The 23,504-nt window shown below is 42.3% G+C and overlaps 1 protein-coding gene and 1 long non-coding RNA gene across 2 annotated transcripts; one reads left to right on the plus strand and one right to left on the minus strand.

The window, feature by feature from the left end:
- Positions 1-873: 873 nt before the first annotated feature.
- LOC119015319 lies at positions 874-1,957 on the minus strand. The gene is made up of 2 exons (XR_005073290.1): positions 1,827-1,957; positions 874-1,191 (listed from the first exon to the last, which is right to left on the minus strand). It is a non-coding gene; the product is annotated as an uncharacterized LOC119015319 (long non-coding RNA).
- A 3,170-nt stretch (positions 1,958-5,127) lies between these two features.
- LOC119015199 (NACHT, LRR and PYD domains-containing protein 12-like) lies at positions 5,128-22,231 on the plus strand. Its single transcript, XM_037090987.1, has 13 exons — positions 5,128-5,698; positions 6,004-6,135; positions 9,543-9,621; positions 9,761-9,989; positions 10,152-11,931; positions 12,021-12,194; positions 12,451-12,624; positions 13,130-13,303; positions 13,739-13,912; positions 14,478-14,651; positions 15,128-15,301; positions 20,526-20,572; positions 20,699-22,231. The coding sequence occupies exons 1-13, from the start codon at positions 5,472-5,474 to the stop codon at positions 21,268-21,270; spliced, it is 4,110 nt and encodes a 1,369-aa protein (XP_036946882.1). The 5' UTR covers positions 5,128-5,471; the 3' UTR covers positions 21,271-22,231.
- Positions 22,232-23,504: the final 1,273 nt, after the last annotated feature.

Below are 23,504 nucleotides of genomic sequence, written 5' to 3' on the forward strand. Positions count from 1 at the left end.
CTCGCTGGTGAAAAGGTAGCAGTTGTGAAAAAAGTTTGAAAACCATCCTGTGATGAGGAACTAACTTTTCTGTCAGATTCTTGTTGCAACAGTGAACTTTAACTTTGTTTCTTCTTCTTCCAGGTGCGTTAGATCCTGAGAGGAAACTCACCGTTATGTCTTTTACACCAAATAACTTCCATACACATTAAACAAATTAACATTTAAACATGCTTAAAATGTAGAATATCTAGATAACACAGCAGCCTTTCACAATAAAATGTAGTTCAGCTGTTTGAACTCGTCTTCTACAGGAACTGAGACCAAGATGACAACTCGTCTGGGGGAAAAGCCTTTTGTTAGAATGATTTTAAAATAACTTTCTATGTCAACTATGAATGCATTTCCAAGTATAACACTGTTATACTTGGAAATGCATTCATTGTTGACAGTTATTTTAAAATCATTTTGACAAAGCTTTTTTTTTTCCAGACCAGCAGTCATCTTGGTCTCAGTTGCTGTAGAAGACGAGGGGTTCAAACAGCTGAACTACATTTTATTGTGAAAAGCTGCTGTGTTCTAGATATTCTACTTTTTTTTCCAAGCATGTTTAAATGTTAATTTGTTGAATGTGTATGGAAGTTATTTGGTACTTGTAACAAATTTCAATAAATTCACTAGAAGTCTGAATTTGTTTCCTTCTGTGTTTGTCTCAAATTCTGTATTCATGAGTTTTTACTGCAAACAGTAAACTTCATTTGACTGCATGTTTGTCAGCTGTGACCTTTATTTCACTTTCTCAATCAATTCATCATACTACATAAAATTAGAAATAAAGCTATTTTCTGTTCCATAAAATGCATCAGACAAAAAGGATCAAACTGCACATCTCAGTCTGGCTCAAAAACAACTGAATCAAACATGGTGTTTTTATTTCATATCAGACAGGTACTAGCACTGGATGCTAAAGCTAAGCACAAAACACTTCACTTCTAAAAAGTGGCAAAAATGAGCATCTGAAATTGTGTTGGCTGCAGACCTATGAGGCAGGTGGATCTGATGTTTCTCACAGTCTCACTTCCCTCTGAGGGATGAGACTGGAACAGCAAAAAGAACGGACCTCATCTGGTCGGGTGAAGCGACCCGGTGCTGGAAGTCGCTGCCGGCTGTGCCCGTCGCTCTCGGACCCGCTCCAGAAGCCATAGAGGGAATCTGAAAGAAAAAACACGACAAGTTTAACACAAATGTTACATGTTCAGTCATAAAGCAGCAGGAAAACTAGTACAGACAAAAGGCTGGTTGACTCAACTGTTTCAATAATAAACTTTCAGTCCAACTCTTGCCTACTTATGTGTGTTTTAATCAAATGTACAAGCAGAGTGGAACTATAAAGTAGCAGAATATGGAACCTGAGGAACTCAAACCTGGTTAATTTCGTCGCTGGCTGTTTGAGATTTAGACAAACGAGTTTAATTTGTACCTGATTAAATGCAGACTTGCTGCACAGCTGCACTCAGTTACTTTCAATCAACGCTCATTAGCTAGCGTTGCTAAGCTAACATGGAAAACGCTCATCAGATACCTTCATTTGAAGCGTTCTTGACCCTCAATTTAACATTATATGAGTCCAACTGTGCACGTAAACGCTTCATTTCACTCCGAGTGCCATCATTCTTCACTGAAACGGTTTGTTCACGGCACTAGACAGCAGAGTTGACGAGCTAATGTCAGCTAGCTGTTAGTTAGCTACACGGACAGCAGTGTTAGCTCGGTTACTGTCGCTGGAGCGACATGCGAAGTATCCAGACAGCCGGTGAAAACATGGAACAGATGAATGAAGCACTTACTTTATTTATCTGCTGCTCACACGAAGCGTCCGACCGTCAGCATGTCGGTGGACAAACAGAGAGCTGCTGGCTGACTGGGGCCATAGGAGACAGACCGGAAGTGTGACGTCTCTACCTCTGATTGGGCAAACGGCCTCACCTGGATTCAAACGAGCTTTATTGACAAAACGACCATTGACACGCAAGCAGCGTGTTGTGAAAATGAAAATGCTGCAAAGCAGATTATTTTCACACAAAGCATTTTAATCTCAGGGAAGTCCGAGCAACTGCAGGTTTGACTTTTAATTTAAAGTATTGTATTGGCCTTTATTTACTGTTTAATTCAAGATATGACAGGAAACAGGAGGAGTGACACACTGCAAAGGGCCCCAGACCAGGACTCGAACCCAGATCCACTGCAGAGGACAAAGCCTCTATACATGGTGCACCTGCTCTACCAACTGAGCTAACAGATGTTACGTCCTTTCTCTGTGACTATAATCGGGTCACTTTGGGTCATTTATCACCAAAACAGGTAATTTTGGTTCTTACAGTGCATCAAAACTTTAATGAGGAACTGTGATGTTGTTTGATGTTCATTGCGTGCAGTTAGACAAATAAAGTTAGAGGCAAAGTGTGACAATAATGAAAATCAGGTCAAGTCAAATGTTTCTATTTCACCATTTAATGCCGTGCACCATCGTCCAAAGTACAGCAAAAAAAAAAAAAGTAGAGCAAAAAAAATTGCACATCCACAGTCTGAAGAAATAAAGCACAAAATAAAACACAAACTAAAGTTCAGGTTCAGACACCTGATGTCCAGGTAGCTCAGTGTGTTGGAGGACTGTCATGAAGTTCTGAGATTGTGAGTTTGATCCTTGAGTCGGTCTGAGTTTTGAAGACAGTTCTTCAGATAAAAGAGTCAAAAGCAGGACATTCAGGTATCTGATGAGCTGGTCTGGAGGTTGTGGGTTTGAATCCTGACTCTTTATAAAGTTGCTGTTCAGAAGAACAAGTGAAAAACTCTGAGAGACTCTTTGTTCTCATTGTCCTGTTAGCTCAGCAGGGTGACACTTGGCTTAAGAGTTTTGAGGTTGTAGGTTCAAGGCTTGATTGATTTGTTTTTGGGTGTTGCCGTTCAAAAGGGTGAAATGTAAAAGAAACAAAGTGCATCTGTCAGCTCCTGTAGCTCAGGCTGATAGCGGTCTGCTCAGCAGTTCTGAGGTTGCAGGTTCAGTTCCTGGATACTTCAGGTGATTTTTATAAACCTGATGTCCAAAACAAAGAGTGAAATCCTCTCAGAAACAGACTTTTGTCTCCAGCTCATTAGCTCAGGAAGATAAAGTGCTTCTGTGAAGACTGAAGGTTGTGGGTTCAAACCTTGACTAAGAAGTTTATCTCATGAGATGCAGCAACTTTTTAAGCCCAACAGATAAAAATGAAAACTTAAAAGAAGAGATGTGTCCAATAAAAGCTCCTCACTCTTCATGAAGTTGCTGCTCAGAAGAAGGAGTAAAAACTTTTGAGAGAGTCTGAAGTCGTTGACCAAATGAAGAATATCTCTCATCAGCAGCTCCAGTCTCCTGGTGGTCTTCGGTCTTCCTCTGTGGGAGCTTTAATTTAATTCAATCAAACTCTCCTGAGGTAGATGTTCAGGTAGCTCAGTGGTTTAGGGTGCTGTCATGAAATCCTGAGATTCCAGGTTCAATTCTTGAGTTTGACTGAGTTCTGAAACTGCTCAAAAGCTCCTGACTTTTTATAAAGTTCCTGCTCAGAAGAAGGAGAAAAAACCTCTGAGAGACTCTTTGGTTGTTGCGTCCTGTTAGCTCAGCAGGTGAAAGCAGGGCTGGAAGGTTTGGAGGTTGTGGGTTAAAGTCTTGATTGATCTTTTTTGAGTAGTGAGGTTCAAAAGAGTGAAATCTGACAGAAACTAGAAGCACCAGCCAGACCCAGTAGCTCAGGCTGATAGATGCCTGATCAGTAGTCCTGAGGTTGTGGGTTCAATTCCTGAGTAGTTCAGGTGAATTTTAAACCTGATGTCTACGTCAATAAAAAAGGGACAAACTTATTCAGGGCCTTCTTGTAAATTCGGCATGTGTTAGCTGGTTGTGGGTCGTGCTGCAGCGCCCTCAGTCTAACAGGAAGACTCCCAGTCTGAACTCGCCTCTCTGGGTGTTTACTCCTCACAGTTTACTTTCACTTTGTCTCACAGGTGAGTTGCGCACCTGGATTGGCCGTCTGAACCTCCAGCTGAAGGTAATGTAATGAATCTGACATGTTGGACTCGCTAACACAAGCTCTACTTTTCATTGTTACACCGGAAACAGAACAAAAAGTGAAGCTCGGTTGTTTATTTCTCCAAACTCTCAAGTTTAAACTCGGAGCGTCCGGACACACGTCCGCCATTTTGTGTCGATACCTGCGGAGTGTAACAGATGAAATAAGAGTTGAAATGGAGTTAGTTGGTCAGTGTTTGAACACAGAGTGGTTGTCACTGTGTAGCTCCACTTACTGCTGACTGAAGGCAGCTTCTCCTGCCTGAATCAGCCTGTGGAGGAGGCCGAGACGAGCCGCCGCTCTCCCGCTGTCTGACGCACTAAACGCGGCTGCAGAGCAGCTGTTGGTGTCGGTGAATAATCTGTGGTTGTATTTACAGTCCAGGACTGATGAGGAGGCAGTAAGAGGACATCCAGGAGTCTGAAGCTTTATTTAATTAATACAAATAGAACTTCATCACTGAGCAGCAGTCAGCAGGAACACGTCGGCTCTCAGTGTTAGTACTTAAAGTAGGCCCGTTACGTCACTCGAGTATTTCTGCTCCTGATCACTTCTCAGAGGAAGAGATTCTAATTTTTACTTTGCAGATAAATGTTTTAAATAAACAACAGATGACCAGATTGACTCTTTTAGATTAAAAGATATCAGAGAAACCACAGCGTCATGACGTCATCTAGTGGACTGATCCAAGTCCAGCAGCTGATGTTCTGACAGGAGACGTGACGTCAGTGAGAGACGTCATAGCCTCTCCAGACAAAACCCACCTGAACACACCTGAGACTTTCATATTTTATAATAACACAACAGGTTATTAGAACAATTTCTGCCTCTTGGTTTAATCAACTTGTCAGTATTTGTTTTTAATCAGTTATTTAACACTCCAAGCTGCACAGAAAGTCTCCACAGTCATGAACAGAAGGACAGTGACTGTTTTTATACCCTTTAAAATGTCATAATGTTCACATAGACATGATGTAAACAAAATTCACTGACTATGTGACAAAAGTCTTTTATTTTGAAATAAAACTCAGACTGATGACATCACTGTCCCTCCTGCAGATCAGTGAAGACAGGTCCTGGATCAGTCCACTGTCTCTTTTCTGTCACAAGACATTTTCACATTTGTCTCCAGATTTCACGTCACTGCTGTGAGCGACTTTATTAGTAGAGAACAGTAAAAACCAGAATACAAATGATTTAATGACCTGATTTAGTTTTGGTTTGATGTCCTGTAGCAGCCATTTAGTGAAATATGTATTAATAGAGTCAGTGAGTTGTGGAATAATGTGCTCTGAGTTTAAATGTTAGAAGAGGAAGTCGACTTTCAGACATTTTGTCCTTCAAGAGTGTTTCTGAGCCAAAGGCTGATTTCAGTTGATGTGCAGATGAATGATTTGTGTTTCCTCTCCAGATGAAAGTGTGTGTGAGATGAGCAGCATGAATCAGTGTGAGGACAGAGAGGAGGGAGGCCCTCCCTCTAAAACCACTGGACCTGGACCTGGACCTGGACCTGGACCTGGACCAGGACCTGAGCCCAGCTGTGTGTCCATCAAGAGTGACTGGTCAAATGATCGTGACATTAATTTTAAAGAACAACCAGCTCCTGCTGTAAAGAGGTGAGCTGTTAATAACATTAATATGTGACTGATTCATGTTTTAACTGTGGAGAAAGATGTTTTCTGAAACCTGATGTTTATTTTCAGCTTTGTTCTTCTTCACTTGAATTTATCTTCTCACTTTAGAAAGCTGCCCAATAGAACCAGTCTTCAACTCTTCATTTCACTTTATTGAATTAGTTTGGTCCAATATTCTCTGAAGGTTTATTCCTGATGTTTTCCACTATTTTATGGACAGAAGCTTCTGTGTCTGAAGACTAGAAAGTGAATTAACATCTCTGGTGGTCTTCTTCTCTGTCCAACAGGAGACCAGCCTCTACTGGACCTGGACCTGGACCTGGACCTGGACCTGAGCCCAGCTGTGTTTCCTTCAAGAGTGACTGGTCAAATGATCGTGACATTAATTTTAAAGAACAACCACCTCCTGCTGTAAAGAGGTGAGCTGTTAATAACATTAATATGTGACTGATTCATGTTTTCACTGTGGAGAAAGATGTTTTTCAACTCAAGAGGAAAATTTCAAAAAAAGTCAAAATTATTATTGTTTTCAGCTTGCAGGGCTGTGAACATGTAAACACGCAGGTCGTATCTGTAGATGCATCTACATCCAACATGTACATGTGCAATATGGCCGTGGTTGGGTTGGTGCGTTCGGGGGCGCATCAGGGGTAGCGGAGGGTTGTCCATGATGTGATTGTGCCATATCAATCAATCAATCAATCTTTATTTATATGGCGCTTTTCATACAGAAAAAATGTACCTCAAAGTGCCTCACAGAAATAAACAAACAACAGCAGAAAAATAGAAACAGCAAAATAAAGTTAGGAGAAGATAAAAGAACCCAAACCCTCCCACCCCTTCAGACATGGACAGAGACATACACACTCATACACACACTCACACATATGCACGCAGACACACACACACACACACACACACTCATACACACCCATACAGTAGCTGTCACTAAAGAGACATGGCTGGGCAGCGTGACCTGGTGCATGGAGGAAGCTACCTTTGGAGAGCCAACCACACTGGGAGAGATCTCGGGCCAAGGCCGCAGGGAGCACCGCCACAGAGACCACCCCAACCCGGGCAGACAGGAGGCCCCACACCAAGGTGCAGAGCCCTCTGGTCACCCGGGCCGGAGCCGTCCATGGGACAGCACCCCCCGCGGCCAGACCAGAGACCAGCCCAGCCCGGCAGGCCCCCATGAGGAAACACTGGAGATTAAAAACTAACAGACTAAAACAGTAAAATAAAGCAAAAAGCATAGAAGCTGAAAACACAAGGGACTAAAACATAAAAGTATAAAGGCTAAAAGCATGAGGGAGTAAAGGGTAAAATATGAGAGATTCAAACAGTAAAAGAAAATAAAAATAGATAAATAAAATAAAATAAAATAAAATGATTTGAATGAATAAATAAATAAATGAATGAATAAGTAAATAAATAAATAAAAGTGCTCTGATTAGCATGGCATAAAGGAATTAAGAAGAATTTAAATTTCAATTAAAAGCCTGGTTAAAAAGGTGGGTCTTGAGCCTCTTTTTAAAAACCTCAACAGTCTCTGCAACCCTGAGGCTCTACGGCAGGCTGTTCCACAGTCGGGGCCCATAACAACTGAAAGCCACCTCCCTGTGCTTTTTTGAACATATGATCTCTGCCTTCCTTGGTACAAAGACCCGCCCACTCTGTGAAGTATTTGAGAGCTGCCAGGGCGAGCCAATCAGAGGCAGCGTTGGCTTGGCATGTCATGACATGTTTCATGCCTTTTGCAAGGAAAAATAGAATAAGATTTTATGTTCTGTAGTTCTTTTTTAAATAAAAAATATTTCATGTTATTGGCCAAAATTTTAGTTTGTAAATTGAGTAGTTAAACTACAAAAAATGACCCAAAAAGTAGTTGAAATACTTGATGCAAAACAAAATATGAATGTAGTTTAACTAGCAGCAAGTTACAGCAAATTGGAGTTAAGCTGTGTAGTTCAACTACATGTAGTTTGCATCTCCCCAACACTGGATTCATGTTTTCTGTTAGTTGTTCAGAGACATTTGTTTAAACTTGTTGTTTTCATCATCATCATCATTCTTCTTTAGTACATTTATATTCTCACAATTGTCCAGATCTGCTGCATGCTTCTGTTTGAGACGCTGAAATAAATGGACCATGGTTTGTTCGAAGTATGATGCCACAAAACTAAACTACTGACGAGACTTTTAGGGAACGAACTTTGCTTGCAGCCACATTGTTGTGATTGTCTCTCCGCTACAGAAGCGGTGGTGTAGCAAGTTACAGCTCGGGTCTACGATCCTGGACAGCTAGCAAGATTTGAAGTCAGTGCTCTGTCCAAAGCCACGCCCCCACAAACTTGAACGTGCATCAGCAGGGAGAAGGAGTGAGCTGAATATTTCCGGCATCGGTGAAACGTGACGTGTGCACGCGTGGAGAAGGGAGGGACAGAGGGGGCGCAGGCAGAACAAGACATGAAGGCATCTGAGTTTTTTCTGTTCGGGCCGAATAGCTCAGATTGGTCAGCTTTTTCTCAGTCCTGCAGCTGCCACAGAGGTCTGATTGTTTTCGTTCCTTTTTCTGTATACATAATGTATTGACTACTCTCAGGATCAATGGCGGAGGGGTGGCGTGGCAGGGGGTGGCCGCGGTCACCTTACGCTGAATCCTGGCCACCTTATTGGCCACCCTGGCCTGACCCCAACCACCCATGCAAGAACCGCATCACAGCTGTCACTGCTTTCTGGCGTGCAGAGCCTTTCCTGCACTGCGACGGCACTACCGGACGCTTTAGATGCGCGCACATCCTGTCTTAACCCCCTCTGATAGAGCGGTGCATCAGAAATCGGCTACCTGCCTCCACAGCTCCGATGGGGTTTCTGCGGCGTGTCATTCTCTGACCCTCGAGCGAGGTCGTGGGTGAGGCGCTTCCAGCTGCTGGAGGCGGGGACTGAATAATTATTAGTTTAATATATTAGATTAATATCAACCCTGGAACTGTATCATACTGCACATCCTGACAGCTGAGAATATTACTCTCAGACATTGCCCCCCCCTCGGAGGGGAATCCTTTACACATACAGACACTTCTCCTTTCAAACAGGGTAGAGCTCTGTGAGAAACAGCAGGAGAGACACAGACACAACACCTGAGGGAGAAACAGGTCCGCCGCAGACGTGCACGAAAAAACAAGTGTGTCGCACCGAATGTGTGCCGGTACGGTGTCGTGTTGGGTTGGGCGCCTACATTTCAAATAATGGCTTTGTGTGCACTGAAGACGCTTTATCTGAAACACACACGCTTTAACCAAGACAGCAGCCAAAATCACTGCATGCACCACGTCATACAGTCTCAATATGCGCAAAATAAATAAAGAAAGAAAAGCCAAGACTTTCAAGTCATTTGTGTCAAGTCTCAGTCAAGTCTCAAGTTATGAATGCCAAGTCAAAGTCAAGTCGAGTCTTTCATCAGTGTTAGTCAAGTAAGTCTCAAGTCCTCAAATCTGCGACTCGAGTCCGACTCGAGTCAAGTCATGTGATTGGAGTCCCCCACCTCTGTCATATAGTGTTTGTTTGTGAAACCTGCAGTAAAACAGTTTGTAGTTGTTATTCTCACTTTGACTCAGCTGATCTGAGCTCAGTCTCAGTTTTGACAGTATGTGTTAGCAGCCGACTCCTCCAGTCTTTTCTTAAAGTGCCCTCAACTGTTAAATCAGCTGCTGCAGTTGATCTGAAGTTCACAGACTTTCCATTCAAACACCCAAACACTGCAGCAAGTTTGTCTCTGAGTGGACAGACACAATGTGACTGATTCTTCATGATTCCTCCACAGAGTCGACCAGGAGAGCTCAGAGGTTCCCAGAGGTCCGTCTGTCCAGCAACATCAGACACACCTGGACTCCATATTTATGGTCTGTACATGAACAACAACTACTTTTACATCCAGTCTGTTCACAATAATCTCCATGCTGCACTTTACAGACCAGTGGTGAATCTGTCCAACATGGATCTGATGTTAAATGTTGTCATTCACATAATATTCTGTTTCAGCTGCTGGAGGAGAACATTGTGACTTTTGTGAAGAACGAGCTGAAGAAGATCCAGAAGGTTCTGAGTTCAGATTACCCAGAATGCTCAGAGAGTCAGAGGGAGGATGAGGAGGTGTTGGACAGTGAGGATGAAGAGCAGAGGAGGAGCAGCAGAGAGGCATTTCTGAAGATCACACTTCACTTCCTGAGGAGAATGAAGCAGGAGGAGCTGGCTGACTGTCTGCAGAGCAGTAAGAGGATTTCTCTAAAGATTTAACATGATGGATCAATGAGACGTTTACTGAAGTCTGATGATGATGAATCTGTTTATATGTACAATCTTTAGGAGAAGGAAATTGTGTTACTGTCTTCATAAATAACTTAATGATCTTGTTTGTTGTGTGTTTATTTAGAAAGTCATTCTGCAGTTTGTCAGCGTGAACTCAAATCTAACCTTCAGAAGAAGTTCCAGTGTGTGTTAGAGGGGATCGCTAAAGCAGGAAACCCAACCCTTCTGAATCAGATCTACACAGAGCTCTACATCACAGAGGGAGGGACTGCAGAGGTCAATGATGAACATGAGGTCAGACAGATTCAAACAGCATCCAGGAAACCACACAGACCAGAAACAACAGTCAGGCAAGAAGACATCTTTAAAGCCTCACATGGAAGAGACGAACCAATCAGAACAGTGATGACAAAGGGAGTGGCTGGCATCGGGAAAACAGTCTTAACACAGAAGTTCACTCTGGACTGGGCTGAAGACAAAGCCAACCAGGACATACAGTTCACATTTCCATTCACTTTCAGAGAGCTGAATGTGCTGAAAGAGAAAAAGTTCAGCTTGGTGGAACTTGTTCATCACTTCTTCACTGAAACCAAAGAAATCTGCAGCTTTGAAGAGTTCCAGGTTGTGTTCATCTTTGACGGTCTGGATGAGTGTCGACTTCCTCTGGACTTCCACAACACTGAGATCCTGACTGATGTTAGAGAGTCCACCTCAGTGGATGTGCTGCTGACAAACCTCATCAGGGGGAAACTGCTTCCCTCTGCTCGCCTCTGGATAACCACACGACCTGCAGCAGCCAATCAGATCCCTCCTGGGTGTGTTGACATGGTGACAGAGGTCAGAGGGTTCACTGACCCACAGAAGGAGGAGTACTTCAGGAAGAGATTCAGAGACGAGGAGCAGGCCAGCAGAATCATCTCCCACATCAAGACATCACGAAGCCTCGACATCTTGTGCCACATCCCAGTCTTCTGCTGGATCACTGCTACAGTTCTGGAGGATGTGTTGAAGACCAGAGAGGGAGGAGAGCTGCCCAAGACCCTGACTGAGATGTACATCCACTTCCTGGTGGTTCAGTCCAAAGTGAAGAAGGTCAAGTATGATGGAGGAGCTGAGACAGATCCACACTGGACTCCAGAGAGCAGGAAGATGATTGAGTCTCTGGGAAAACTGGCTTTTGATCAGCTGCAGAAAGGAAACCTGATCTTCTATGAATCAGACCTGACAGAGTGTGGCATCGATATCAGAGCAGCCTCAGTGTACTCAGGAGTGTTCACACAGATCTTTAAAGAGGAGAGAGGACTGTACCAGGACAAGGTGTTCTGCTTCATCCATCTGAGTGTTCAGGAGTTTCTGGCTGCTCTTCATGTCCATCTGACATTCATCACCTCTGGAGTCAATCTGCTGGCAACAAACAAACAAACAAAAGACCGTCGATCTGCAGAGAAACGTCTCTACCAGAGTGCTGTGGACGAGGCCTTACAGAGTCCAAATGGACACCTGGACTTGTTCCTCCGCTTCCTCCTGGGTCTTTCACTGCAGACCAATCAGACTCTCCTTAAAGGTCTGCTGACACGGACAGGAAGTTGCTCACAGACCAATCAGGAAACAGTCGAGTACATGAAGAAGAAAATCAGTGAGAATCTGTCTCCAGAGAGAAGCATCAATCTGTTCCACTGTCTGAATGAAGTGAACGATCGTTCTCTAGTGGAGGAGATCCAACAGTACCTGAGTTCAGGACGTCTCTCCACAGATAAACTGTCTCCTGCTCAGTGGTCAGCTCTGGTCTTCATCTTACTGTCATCAGAAGAAGATCTGGACGTGTTTGACCTGAAGAAATACTCTGCTTCAGAAGAGGCTCTTCTGAGGCTGCTGCCAGTGGTCAAAGCCACCAACACAGTTCTGTAAGTGTGAAGAAGTTTTTTTCAGAATGCATTAAATGTGCTGTTATTGACCCAAATAGAAATAATTTTCTTAATTATTCTTTATCCAGACTGAGTGACTGTAACCTCTCAGAGAGAAGCTGTGAAGCTCTGTCCTCAGTTCTCAGCTCCCAGTCCTCTAGTCTGAGAGAGCTGGACCTGAGTAACAACAACCTGCAGGATTCAGGATTGAGGCATTTGTCCGTTGGACTGGAGAGTCCACAATGTAGACTTGAAACTCTCAGGTCAGATAGTTCATAGTTTGTCTCAAATTATTTTTGTATTTCTTTAATGTTTGAATTCAGTTCTCTCTCTCATGTCAGAACTCTTATGTTTTGAAACCCTGCTACTTATTATTGTTCCATGTCTGTTTAATCCAGGTTTAGTCTTGTTGATTTTTCATATCTCCGACATATAAGAGTAAAACAGAAAGCAAGTTCACATGTGCTACAGTGTTATTATAAATGATGTAAATGTCTTTTTTTAATGTTCACGCTCCAGACTGAGTGGCTGTAACCTCTCAGAGAGAAGCTGTGAAGCTCTGTCCTCAGTTCTCAGCTCCCAGTCCTCTAGTCTGAGAGAGCTGGACCTGAGCAACAACAACCTGCAGGATTCAGGAGTGAAGCGACTGTCTGCTGAACTGAAGAGTCCACACTGTGTCCTTGAAACTCTCAGGTCAGGATTCATTATTTTATTTCATTATTTCATCTAACTGTACAATTGGAGCAGGTCTAAACCAGACAGGGTAAAAAAATAATTACATTTCATCCTGATAGAAGCATGAATGCATTTTATATAAAATGTGGGTCCGTCAGTCTATTCTCCACTCTGGTCCCGATTTACTAATCTCAACAAGCACTGGATGGATTGTCATGAGGTTTGGTTCAGACATTCATGCTCCCCTCAGGATGAACTGTAAATACTTTGGTGATCCTCTGACCTTTCTTCTAGCTCCATCATCAGGTCATCATTTTAATCTGTACAATATGTTGGTTCATGAACAAATATTTGCAAAACAAATGGCATTTACACCAGCTTCAGTTATATTCTGCATTAGTGCTGATTATTCAATTAGCAAAAAGTAAGAGGATGAATATAATAAACATTAAATCCTTCAACACAGATGTGCACTGAGTCATCAGGACCCTCAGCTGATGTGTGTTGTTTTGTGTGTCTGCAGGCTGTCAGGCTGTCTGATCACAGAGGAAGGCTGTACTTCTCTGGCCTCAGGTCTGGACTCCAACCCCTCCCATCTGAGAGAGCTGGACCTGAGTAACAACAACCTGCAGGATTCAGGAGTAAAGCGACTTTCTGCTCAACTGAAGAGTCCACACTGTGTCCTTGAAACTCTCAGGTCAGGATTCATTATTTTATTTCATTATTTCATCCAAGAAGTACTCATGTACAATTGGAGCAGGTCTTTACCGTAAATGGTAAATAGATATATTCATTCATTCATTCATTCATTCATTCATTCATTCATTCATTCATTTATTCATTTATTTATTTATTTATTTATTTATTTATTTATTTAGTTATTTAGTTAGTTATTGTCAGAGGATCACCAAAATAATTATGTCTTAAATCTGTAGAATGTCATTTCATGAACAAATATCTGCAAAACTAATGGTATTTCCATCAGCTTCAGATATACTCTGCATTACTGCTGATTAATTAATTAGTGAAAAATAAGAAGATGAATATAGTAAACATTAAACCCTTAAACACAGATGTGCACTGAGTCATCAGGACCATCAGCTGATGTGTGTTTTTTTTTGTGTGTCTGCAGGCTGTCAGGCTGTCTGATCACAGAGGAAGGCTGTTCTTCTCTGGTCTCAGCTCTGGACTCCAACCCCTCCCATCTGAGAGAGCTGGACCTGAGTAACAACAACCTGCAGGATTCAGGAGTGAAGCTACTGTCTGCTGAACTGAAGAGTCCACAATGTGTCCTTGAAACTCTCAGGTCAGGATTCATTATTTGATTTCATTATTTCATCTGACTGTACAATTGGAGCTGATCTATACCAGACAGGGTTAAAAAAAAAGAATTGAAAATGTAAAATATATTAAATATATCTCATATGTCAGAAGATCACCAAAATAATTACATCTCATACTGATGGAAGCATGAATGTATTTTATATAAAATGTGGGTCCATCAGTCTATTCTACACTTTGGTCCCGATTTACTAATCTCAACAACCACTGGATGGATTGTTATGAGGTTTGGTTCAGACATTCATGCTCCCCTCAGGATGAATTGTCATTACTTTGGTGATCCTCTGACTTTTCTTCTAGCTCCATCATCAGTTCATCATTTTAATCTGTACAATATGTTGGTTCATGACCAAATATTTGCAAAACTAATGGCATTTCCATCAGTTTAAGTTATACTCTGTGTTTAGTGCTGATTAATTAATTAGTGAAAAATAAGATGATGACTAAAATAAACATTAAACCTTTAAACACACATGTGCGCTGAGTCATCAGGACCCTCAGCTGATGTGTATTGTTTTGTGTGTCTGCAGGCTGTCAGGCTGTCTGATCACAGAGGAAGGCTGTACTTCTCTGGCCTCAGCTTTGGACTCCAACCCCTCCCATCTGAGGGAGTTGGACCTGAGTAACAACAACCTGCAGGATTCAGGAGTGAAGCGAATTTCTGCTGAACTGGAGAGTCCACACTGTGTCCTTGAAACTCTCAGGTCAGGAGTCATCATTTTATTTCATTATTTCATGTTACTGTACTATTGGAGCAGGTCTAAACCAGACAGGATAAAAAAATAATTGAATAATTAAATCACATGTCAAAGGATAACGAAAATAGTTACATTTCATCCTGATGGAAGCATGAATGCATTTTACAAAAAATGTCGGTCCGTCAGTCTATTCTGCACTTTGGTGCCTACTAACTAATCTGAACAACCACTGTATGAATTATTATGAGTTTTGGTTCAGACATTCGTGCTCCCTTTAGGATGAACTGTAGTTACTTCGGTGATCCTCTGACTTTGCATCTGATGCCATCATCAGTTCATCATTTTATCTGTACAATATGTTGATTCATGACCAGATATTAGGAAAACTTATGGAATTTCCATCAGATCAGTTACACTCTTGTGTACTGAGTCATCAGGACCCTCAGCTGATGTGCGATATGTGTTGTTTTGTGTGTGTGCAGGCTGTCAGGCTGTCTGATCACAGAGGAAGGCTGTACTTTTCTGACCTCAGCTCTGGACTCCAACCCCTCCCATCTGAGAGAGCTGGACCTGAGCTACAATCATCCAGGAGACTCAGGAGTGAAGCAGCTGTCTGCTCGACTGGAGGATCCAGGCTGGAGACTGGACACTCTCAGGTATGATGAGTTTTGCTGCAGCCACAGATGTGAGACTCTGTATCTGGACTGTAGATGGTTCAGTGTCAGGAGGTCTGCTTTGTTTACTCCACCTCCAGTTGTTCAGTTCAGGTCTGGAGAAAAGGCAGCATAGCTTGCCAGCAAGCCAATAGATGATGGGAGTAAGTCACATACGTGCAAGTCATGAGCAAGTCTCAAGTCTTAACCTTCAAGTCTCAAGCAAGTCCCAAGTTACTGTGAAAGTCAAAAATCAAGCAAGTCAAGTCAAGTCATTGGTCAAACAAGTCACAAGAAGTTTGTATGAATGTATTCTTCACATCTGCAGACGCAGTAAACAGAAGAGGGTGGTTTGTCAGTAATATGATGTAATTGCATAGTTGATCAATTTTATATATTTTTTTCAAACCCATGAACACAAGAATAAGACTAGATTAATATCAGCCCTGAAACTGTACCATCCTGCACATCCTGACAGCTGAGAATATTCCTCTCAGGTATTGCCCCCCCACCTCTATAAAAGGAGGCTGAAAATCACAGGACATGTCTGTTCTGTCCTGAAATGTGTGTTTCTCTTCTATAAAACACATTCTACATCTCGGAGGCGACGTCTTTACATGTACAGCCCCTTCTCCTTTCAAACGGGGCAGAGCTTCTGTGGGAAACAGCAGGAGAGACACAGACACAACACCTGAGGGAGAAGCAGGTCTGTCGCAGACGTGCATGAAAAAACAAGCATGTCGCACCGAATGTGAGCCGGTACGGAGTCGTGTTGGTTTGTGAGCGCGCCCACATTTAAAATAATGGCTTTGTGCGCACTGAAGACGCTATATCTGAAACACACACATGCTTTAACCAAGACGACAGCCAAAATCACTGCATGCACCGCGTCATATAATGGCTGAGGGCTCAATATGCGCAACAAAAAGAAAGAAAGAAAAGCCAAGACTTTCGAGTCATCTGTGTCACTTCTAAGTCAAGTCTCAAGTTATGAATGCCAAGTCAAGTCGAGTCTTTCATCGGTATTAGTCAAGTAAGTCTCAAGTCCTCAAATTTGCAACTCGAGTCCAACTCGAGTCAAGTCATGTGACGAGTCCCCCACCTCTGGTTACGAGTGAAGAGAGGAAGATAAGAAGAAGAGATGAAGATCAGTGACCAGGAGGGTTTTGGCACAAACACTAAAGTTTCACCTCTTTCTTCAGACTAGTTTAGTGCCTGTTCAAAATGTGCCTGTCTGATTTCTTGGCCTCTGGTTTCACTGCTTGATGAACCGCTCATCTAAACTACTTCACACTCCAAACTGATTAAAAGGGTCATCAAAACATAAACATTAAATCTTATCTCCACCATGTCACTGCTGTGTTATGATATTGATAATAACAATAGACTCTCTGTGTCAGATGTCTGATCAGAAAGTACTGAACCTTCAATTCAAAAGATTTCTGTGACACATAAATTAATTTAATCACTGAACAGTGGCAGCTCCTGACAAATTTCTCAGTGGGGAAACTGTTCTGATGATGACTAAGGTGACCCATTCCATGGGAAAATTAATAGGCAGCAAGTCAATTGCCATATATTTTTTATTTTCTGGTCAACTTACATAGCAATACCAAATGGAACGGCTACAGGGAAAAGTTACATCCAGGAGTGTTCAGCAAATAAAATGATCTTGGCTCTACAAATGAAGAGCCACAGAGAGAATCTGTGAACATGGACGGATACACTTGCTTTACCATTAATTACAAATGGGACTACATATAAGTAAAAAAATATGTATTTATTTATAGTTCTTTAAAGTATTTTTTTTTAAATTCCAAACACAAATTCCAAAGAGGTAATGCATTGAAATTGCTCAACATTGCACAAACAATATGGGCCTCGCTATATGATTTCCCCCTTTGGTAGAAACTTGTTTGATGTTTAAATTTGGTCTGGGAGCTCCTATTTGTTTTCCTTACCAATTTATCTTCGTTACTACGATGACTTTAAGAAAAATGACCGAGTTGCTCCGTACACTTGCCATTCTAACCTTGAATGTGACTAGCATTGTTGTCACAAGTTATAGTGCTGCAACTAACAACTATTTTCATAACCCATTAATCACATAAAAACACAAAAGCTGATGTGTTTTTAAACATTTCCAGGATTTTATTAAAAGAATAAAACGTGTCATTTTCCTCTTTAGTCTTGTTCAGTTCACTTTCAAACAACTTCACATCATAAAAGCAACATAAATGAATGAGCAGCAGAGTCAGTAAATGTTGGATCTTAAAGCTGCCATGTGAAAACTAGTTTATTGTAGACAAACGTGAAAGATGCTGCAGATGGAAACAGGTTTTGTTTGATCACTGAAACGATGCAGCTTTTATTTTGTAGCCTGCTGCAGTCTGATTATTGGAAGGACTTTCAGAATAAAACAGGAATGTAAATGATTAACAGTAGCCGTGTGCAGTGATATAGATCACTGAGGGTGACGAACACTGAGATGCATCGACAATCATTGACAGCTGAATCGTGGTGGAATCATGAGGCCACTGAAGATTTACACCTGTAAAATGTTTGTTATATGAAGAATGCAAAAGTAAAATCTAGTTTGTTTTCTAAAGTGCACATAGCACTCCTTCATCCTCCACCATTGATAGTGGCCTCGTGTGTTAGCAACAAACTGAGGAAACCATCAGTCAGAACAGCTGCTGGCTGTGGTGTCATGGAGCGTCCTTCCTCACAACGTAGTCACCATGTTGACTTGTTTCTTTGTCAAGTGACAGACACAATATTATATAATATCAGTTTGCATAGTAACAATTCACATGAAGCTCAGTGAACTCAGTACACACCTTGTTGTTTTAGTTCATATCTGCTGATGTAAAGAGCAAATACAGATCAGGCCTGTACAATAAAACACAACAACAACAGAGCAGCACTTCCTCACAACATGTGAACAGTAGAAACATATTAGAGAAACACATGTTAAACATGTAATAGATTACATGTTTAAGATGTAATAGATTACATGATAAACATGTAATAGATTACATGTTCAACATGTAATAGATTACATGTTCAACATGTAATAGATTACATGTTACACATGTAATAGATTACAGAGGGTTTGTTGAGCCAGTAGATGGAGAAACATGAACAGTCCTACTAGTGGAGAACCCAAAGAGCTGTGATCCAGCAGCAGTCTATGTTCTGCTGCCACAAACTGAGGGACAGTGAGTGACAGTCAGCTGACAGTTGTTCATGTTATATGTGATGACACTTATTATTTAGTGTTGTGCTGTTATTGTCAGCTTTGGTTACACTTATATCTATGTTGTGTTTTCGTCTACTGTACTAGTCTTTACACTACAGTGTTCTTCTTCTTTTCTTGCTTTGGCCACATGTTTGTGTGACATCGTGCCAATAAAGACATTTTGAATTTAGAAAAGTAAATAAAAAGATAAATGTACATTGTGAATGCAGCCTGAGCCATGCAGTGAGAATAAACAGGACATGTAATATATATTTTAACAGAACAGATGTGCTCAAGTTTCTATGTGAAGAAATAAAGACTTCACTTCAGACGATCTCTGACTATGACATGAAATATTCTAAAACCTCCTCTGATGTCCTCCAGTGTCTCGGACCGTACTTCAGCTAATTACCCACCAGGGGGCGACACTGATCCATCACAGACCTGAGAGCACAGACGGAAGCTGTTTCTGTCTTAAACGTTGGTTGTTAAATTGAAACCTGTAATGTAGCCGGGCCCTAATCTTGTGTTTGCAGGAACATCAGGTTTACTAATGGATGAAGTGGATCAGGTCCAAAAGTTCATCCTGTACAAACTTTTGTCAGTCAGCCAACAAACAAATCCTGCTGCTCATTAACACACTGAACAATAAGTGACTGAAGGGACAGACGCTACGGATCAGTGGAGACAGGTTCTGGGTTTCAAACCTTCACTGAGTCACCGTGCCGAGTCTCCTTCACCCGTAGTGGCTCCGACCTGCTTTCTCTTCAGGTCTCAGTGTTGTGGTGCTACCGGGCCATGTGAGATCAGCTCTGCACATCTTGGAGCTGTTTTCTTTCAACACTTTAATATAAAGTGCTGCCAAACTTTTGATGACTTGGCTCGAACACTTTTCTCCTCTGCAGCGTTTGTAGTTTCTGTCGCCTCCGTGGCCTCCGATATGTTGCAGATGTGTAACGGAGCCAATTCAGAAAGGAGACGGTGCAACTCTGAGTAGCTTCCTGTTTCACTTACTGCTGTTCGCCTTAGGAAACCAGACCTGTTGCACTGAATGTGTTTTCCTAACGTATCTTCCTCTCTTTGTCTTTGACTATGAAGTGAAGCAGCTCGCTCTGTGCCACAGCAACTGCATTGTAACATAAACCAGCTAATCCACCATGAAACTGGTCAGAAACTATTTTCATAATTGTTTTAATTGGTTTGTCGCAGCCCTAAAATATTCTGATATGGAATTCAAATGGCATCAAACATGACATGAAGTTCTCCTCACAGTAACTATTACTGCTGTAATATACATCAGATATCAATCCAGCACCAAACTATAGTCACATGAACATGTCAACACATGAAATCATGAAACTGTTTCTATCACAAACAGCTTCAGTGACACTTGTGAGGTTCTGGAGGGAAACAGTCTGGGAGTCTCTGTCACTTGGTTTTGTGGCAGAGGTCGGGAACCAACGTCCAATGTTTTCTGATTGATTTATTACGTATAAATTGTATTTGTGTCTTTGCACAGTAAAACAAAGCAGCAGAAACACAGCAAGAACAAAAAGCAGACTGTGCAGCTGAGATTCAGAAAAGCCCTCCAAGCTTCAAACAGGAATCGGACCTCAAAAGTTCTGACGTCCAAATCCAAAAGTCCTATAATATAGAAACATGAGCACAAGTTGACATTGGATCAAACAGCAAGCGTCAGGTCGCCCACAGGAAACAGCAACAACATCCAATAAAATAAAGAGGAAGTGATAAATCCAACAAGAGGTTTGTGTGTGTTCTCAGATGTTGTCGTCCTCTTTCACACACACCAACATCCTGTGGCTCACTCTCAGTGTGTGAGGAGAGTGGCAGAGGTGAAGAGGTTCAGGGAGAACAGGGAGAAGCAGCCTGATGGACAGATTGTGTTTCTGTGTATGAGAGTCATGTCATGTCCATGTTTGCATGCTGAAAGAGGATGTGCTGCTCTGACCCCCCTCCTCCTTTCAGGGTGGAGCCTGCTGGAGTCCGATGGTTGACACCAGGTCTGAGGAAGTGTGAGTGTCTTTTTACTGTCATTCATCAAAACACTGTGACATCATTCATTCACATCTGTGATGTCATCATCACACTGATGACACATTAATAACTGCAGCTGTGTTGTGTCTTTTTCTCTCCATCAGATTCCTGTGAGCTCACAGTCGACACAAACACAGTCAGCAGAAACATCAAACTGTCTGACAACAACAGGAAGATGACAAGTGTGGAGGAGGATCAGTCATATCCTGATCATCCAGAGAGGTTTGAGTCCTGGTGTCCTCAGCTGCTGTGTAGAACTGGTCTGACTGGTCGCTGTTACTGGGAGGTCGAGTGGAGAGGAAGAGTTTATATAACAGTGAGTTACAGAAGAATCCGAAGGAGAGGAGGCAGTACAGACTGTTGGTTTGGATGTAATGATCAGTCCTGGAGTCTGGACTGTGATGATAGTCGTTACTCTGTCTGGCACAATAACAGAAGAACATTCCTCTCCTCCTCCTCCTCCTCCTCCTCCTCCTCCTCCTCCTCCTCCTCCTCTGGTAGAGTAGCAGTGTATGTGGACTGTCCTGCTGGCACTCTGTCCTTCTACAGAGTCTCCTCTGACTCACTGATCCACCTCCACACCTTCAACACCACATTCACTGAACCTCTTTATCCTGGATTTGGACTCTACTTGTCCAGTTCTGTTTCCTCCTCAGTGCGTCTGTGTGGTGTTTAGTGTGCAGAGTCTCCTCCTGTCACAGAAACATTGTCAGTGCTGAACAGTTGAGTCTGTACAGGATCACAGTCACATCAATCTTTCAGCTTCTTGTCATAAATTCATCATCAACTTTGTACAAAATGATTCAAACTGATTGAAAAGTTTCTTCATTTACATTTGAAACTTCTTCCATTAAATTGTGGAAATTGCGTTGACTTGTACTTTCTGTCATGTGTTGTTTTGAATTCTGGCTCTTGTTCCAATAAAATCCACAACTATCAGTGAAATGTAAGAAACAGAAAACATCGACTCGTCTGCAGCTTTAATTGTAAAGAATCATTGTGAACAAAGTTGTAAATGGACAGTAAAATCTGATCAAATGTACTCGACACTCCACCTGAAACACTCTGACTTGTTTCATGTGTTTGTAATGATGAAACTAAAAGTTTGATGGTGTTGGTTAACACATGTAATTATGTCCGTAGTGACAGAGTCATAAACTGCACAACATCTCTTCATTTCTGTCTGATTATTATATGAGAAGAAAACACATTTGAATGACAATCATTGTGTTTCTCTCAGTGTTTTGTGGCTGTTGAAGTCCGGCTGTATTTTCAGGACGTTTGTTGGATTTGAATCTGGTCCGTCAAACTAAACAGCTGTGAGAAAAGTCTTTCTCTGTCTGAGCCGGTTGGCTGAAGATGTTTGGAAGTCTGAGAGCCGGATGAAATACTGAAACACTTTCAGAGATCACAAACTAAACTGTCCTGATGAAGTTTTTAAACAAGCACTGAAGAGATTTGAGCTCATGTTTGATGCTTCTGAACGTTGATGTTCAGAGCAAAGAGTCCAAAACTTGTACAAATTGTTCCTTTTTGTTTAAATGTGACTTTGTTTGTGAAACGATCAGCTGACGAGTTTATAATCAGACTGAAAGATGTCGCACAGCGTCACTGAAATGTTTCTCCTCTGCTGAAGTACACTATATTACCAAAAGTATTCGCTCACCTGCCTTTACTCATTCTATGAACTGAAGTGCCATCCCATTCCTAACTCATAGAATTCAATATGATGTCGGTCCACCTTTTGCAGCTATTACAGCTTCAACTCTTCTGGGAAGACTGTCCACAAGGTTGAGGAGAGTGTTTATAGGAATTTTTGACCATTCTTCCAAAAGCGCATTGGTGAGGTCACACACTGATGTTGGTCGAGAAGGCCTGGCTCTCAGTCTCCGCTCTAATTCATCCCAAAGGTGTTCTATCGGGTTCAGGTCAGGACTCTGTGCAGGCCAGTCAAGTTCATCCACACCAGACTCTGTCATCCACGTCTTTATGGACCTTGCTTTGTGCACTGGTGCACAGTCATGTTGGAAGAGGAAGGGGCCCGCTCCAAACTGTTCCCACAAGGTTGGGAGCATGGAATTGTCCAAAATGTTTTGGTATCCTGAAGCATTCAATGTTCCTTTCACTGGAACTAAGGGGCCAAGCCCAGCTCCTGAAAAACAACCCCATACCATAATTCCTCCTCCACCAAATTTCACAGTTGGCACAATGCAATCTGAAATGTACCGTTCTCCTGGCAACCTCCAAACCCAGACTCGTCCATCAGATTGCCAGATGGAAAAGCGTGATTCATCACTCCAGAGAACGCGTCTCCACTGCTCTAGAGGCCAGTGACGGCGTGCTTTACACCATTGCATCCGACGCCTTGCATTGCACTTGGTGATGTGTGGCTTGGCTGCAGCTGCTCGGCCATGGAAACCCATTCCATGAAGCTCTCTGCGTACTGTACTTGGGCTAATCTGAAGGTCACATGAAGTTTGTAGCTCTCTAGCAATTGACTGTGCAGAAAGTCGGCGACCTCTTTGCACTATGCGCTTCAGCATCCGCTGACCCCTCTCCGTCACTTTACGTGGCCTACCACTTCGTGGCTGAGTTGCTGTTGTTCCCAAACGCTTCCATTTTGTTATAATAGAGCTGACAGTTGACTGTGGAATATTTAGGAGCGAGGAAATTTCACGACTGGATTTGTTGCACAAGTGGCATCCTATGACAGTTCCACGCTGGAATTCACTGAGCTCCTGAGAGCGGCCCATTCTTTCACAAATGTCTTGTTTCACAGTCTGCATGCCTGAGTGCTTGAATTTATACACCTGGGGCCAGGCCAAGTGATTAGAACACCTGATTCTGATCATTTGAATGGGTGAGCGAATACTTTTGGTAATATAGTGTAGCTGAATATAAAAGTCTACT

The sequence above is a fragment of the Acanthopagrus latus genome, chromosome 24 (assembly GCF_904848185.1).
Source record: "Acanthopagrus latus isolate v.2019 chromosome 24, fAcaLat1.1, whole genome shotgun sequence".
Lineage (NCBI taxonomy): Eukaryota > Metazoa > Chordata > Actinopteri > Spariformes > Sparidae > Acanthopagrus > Acanthopagrus latus.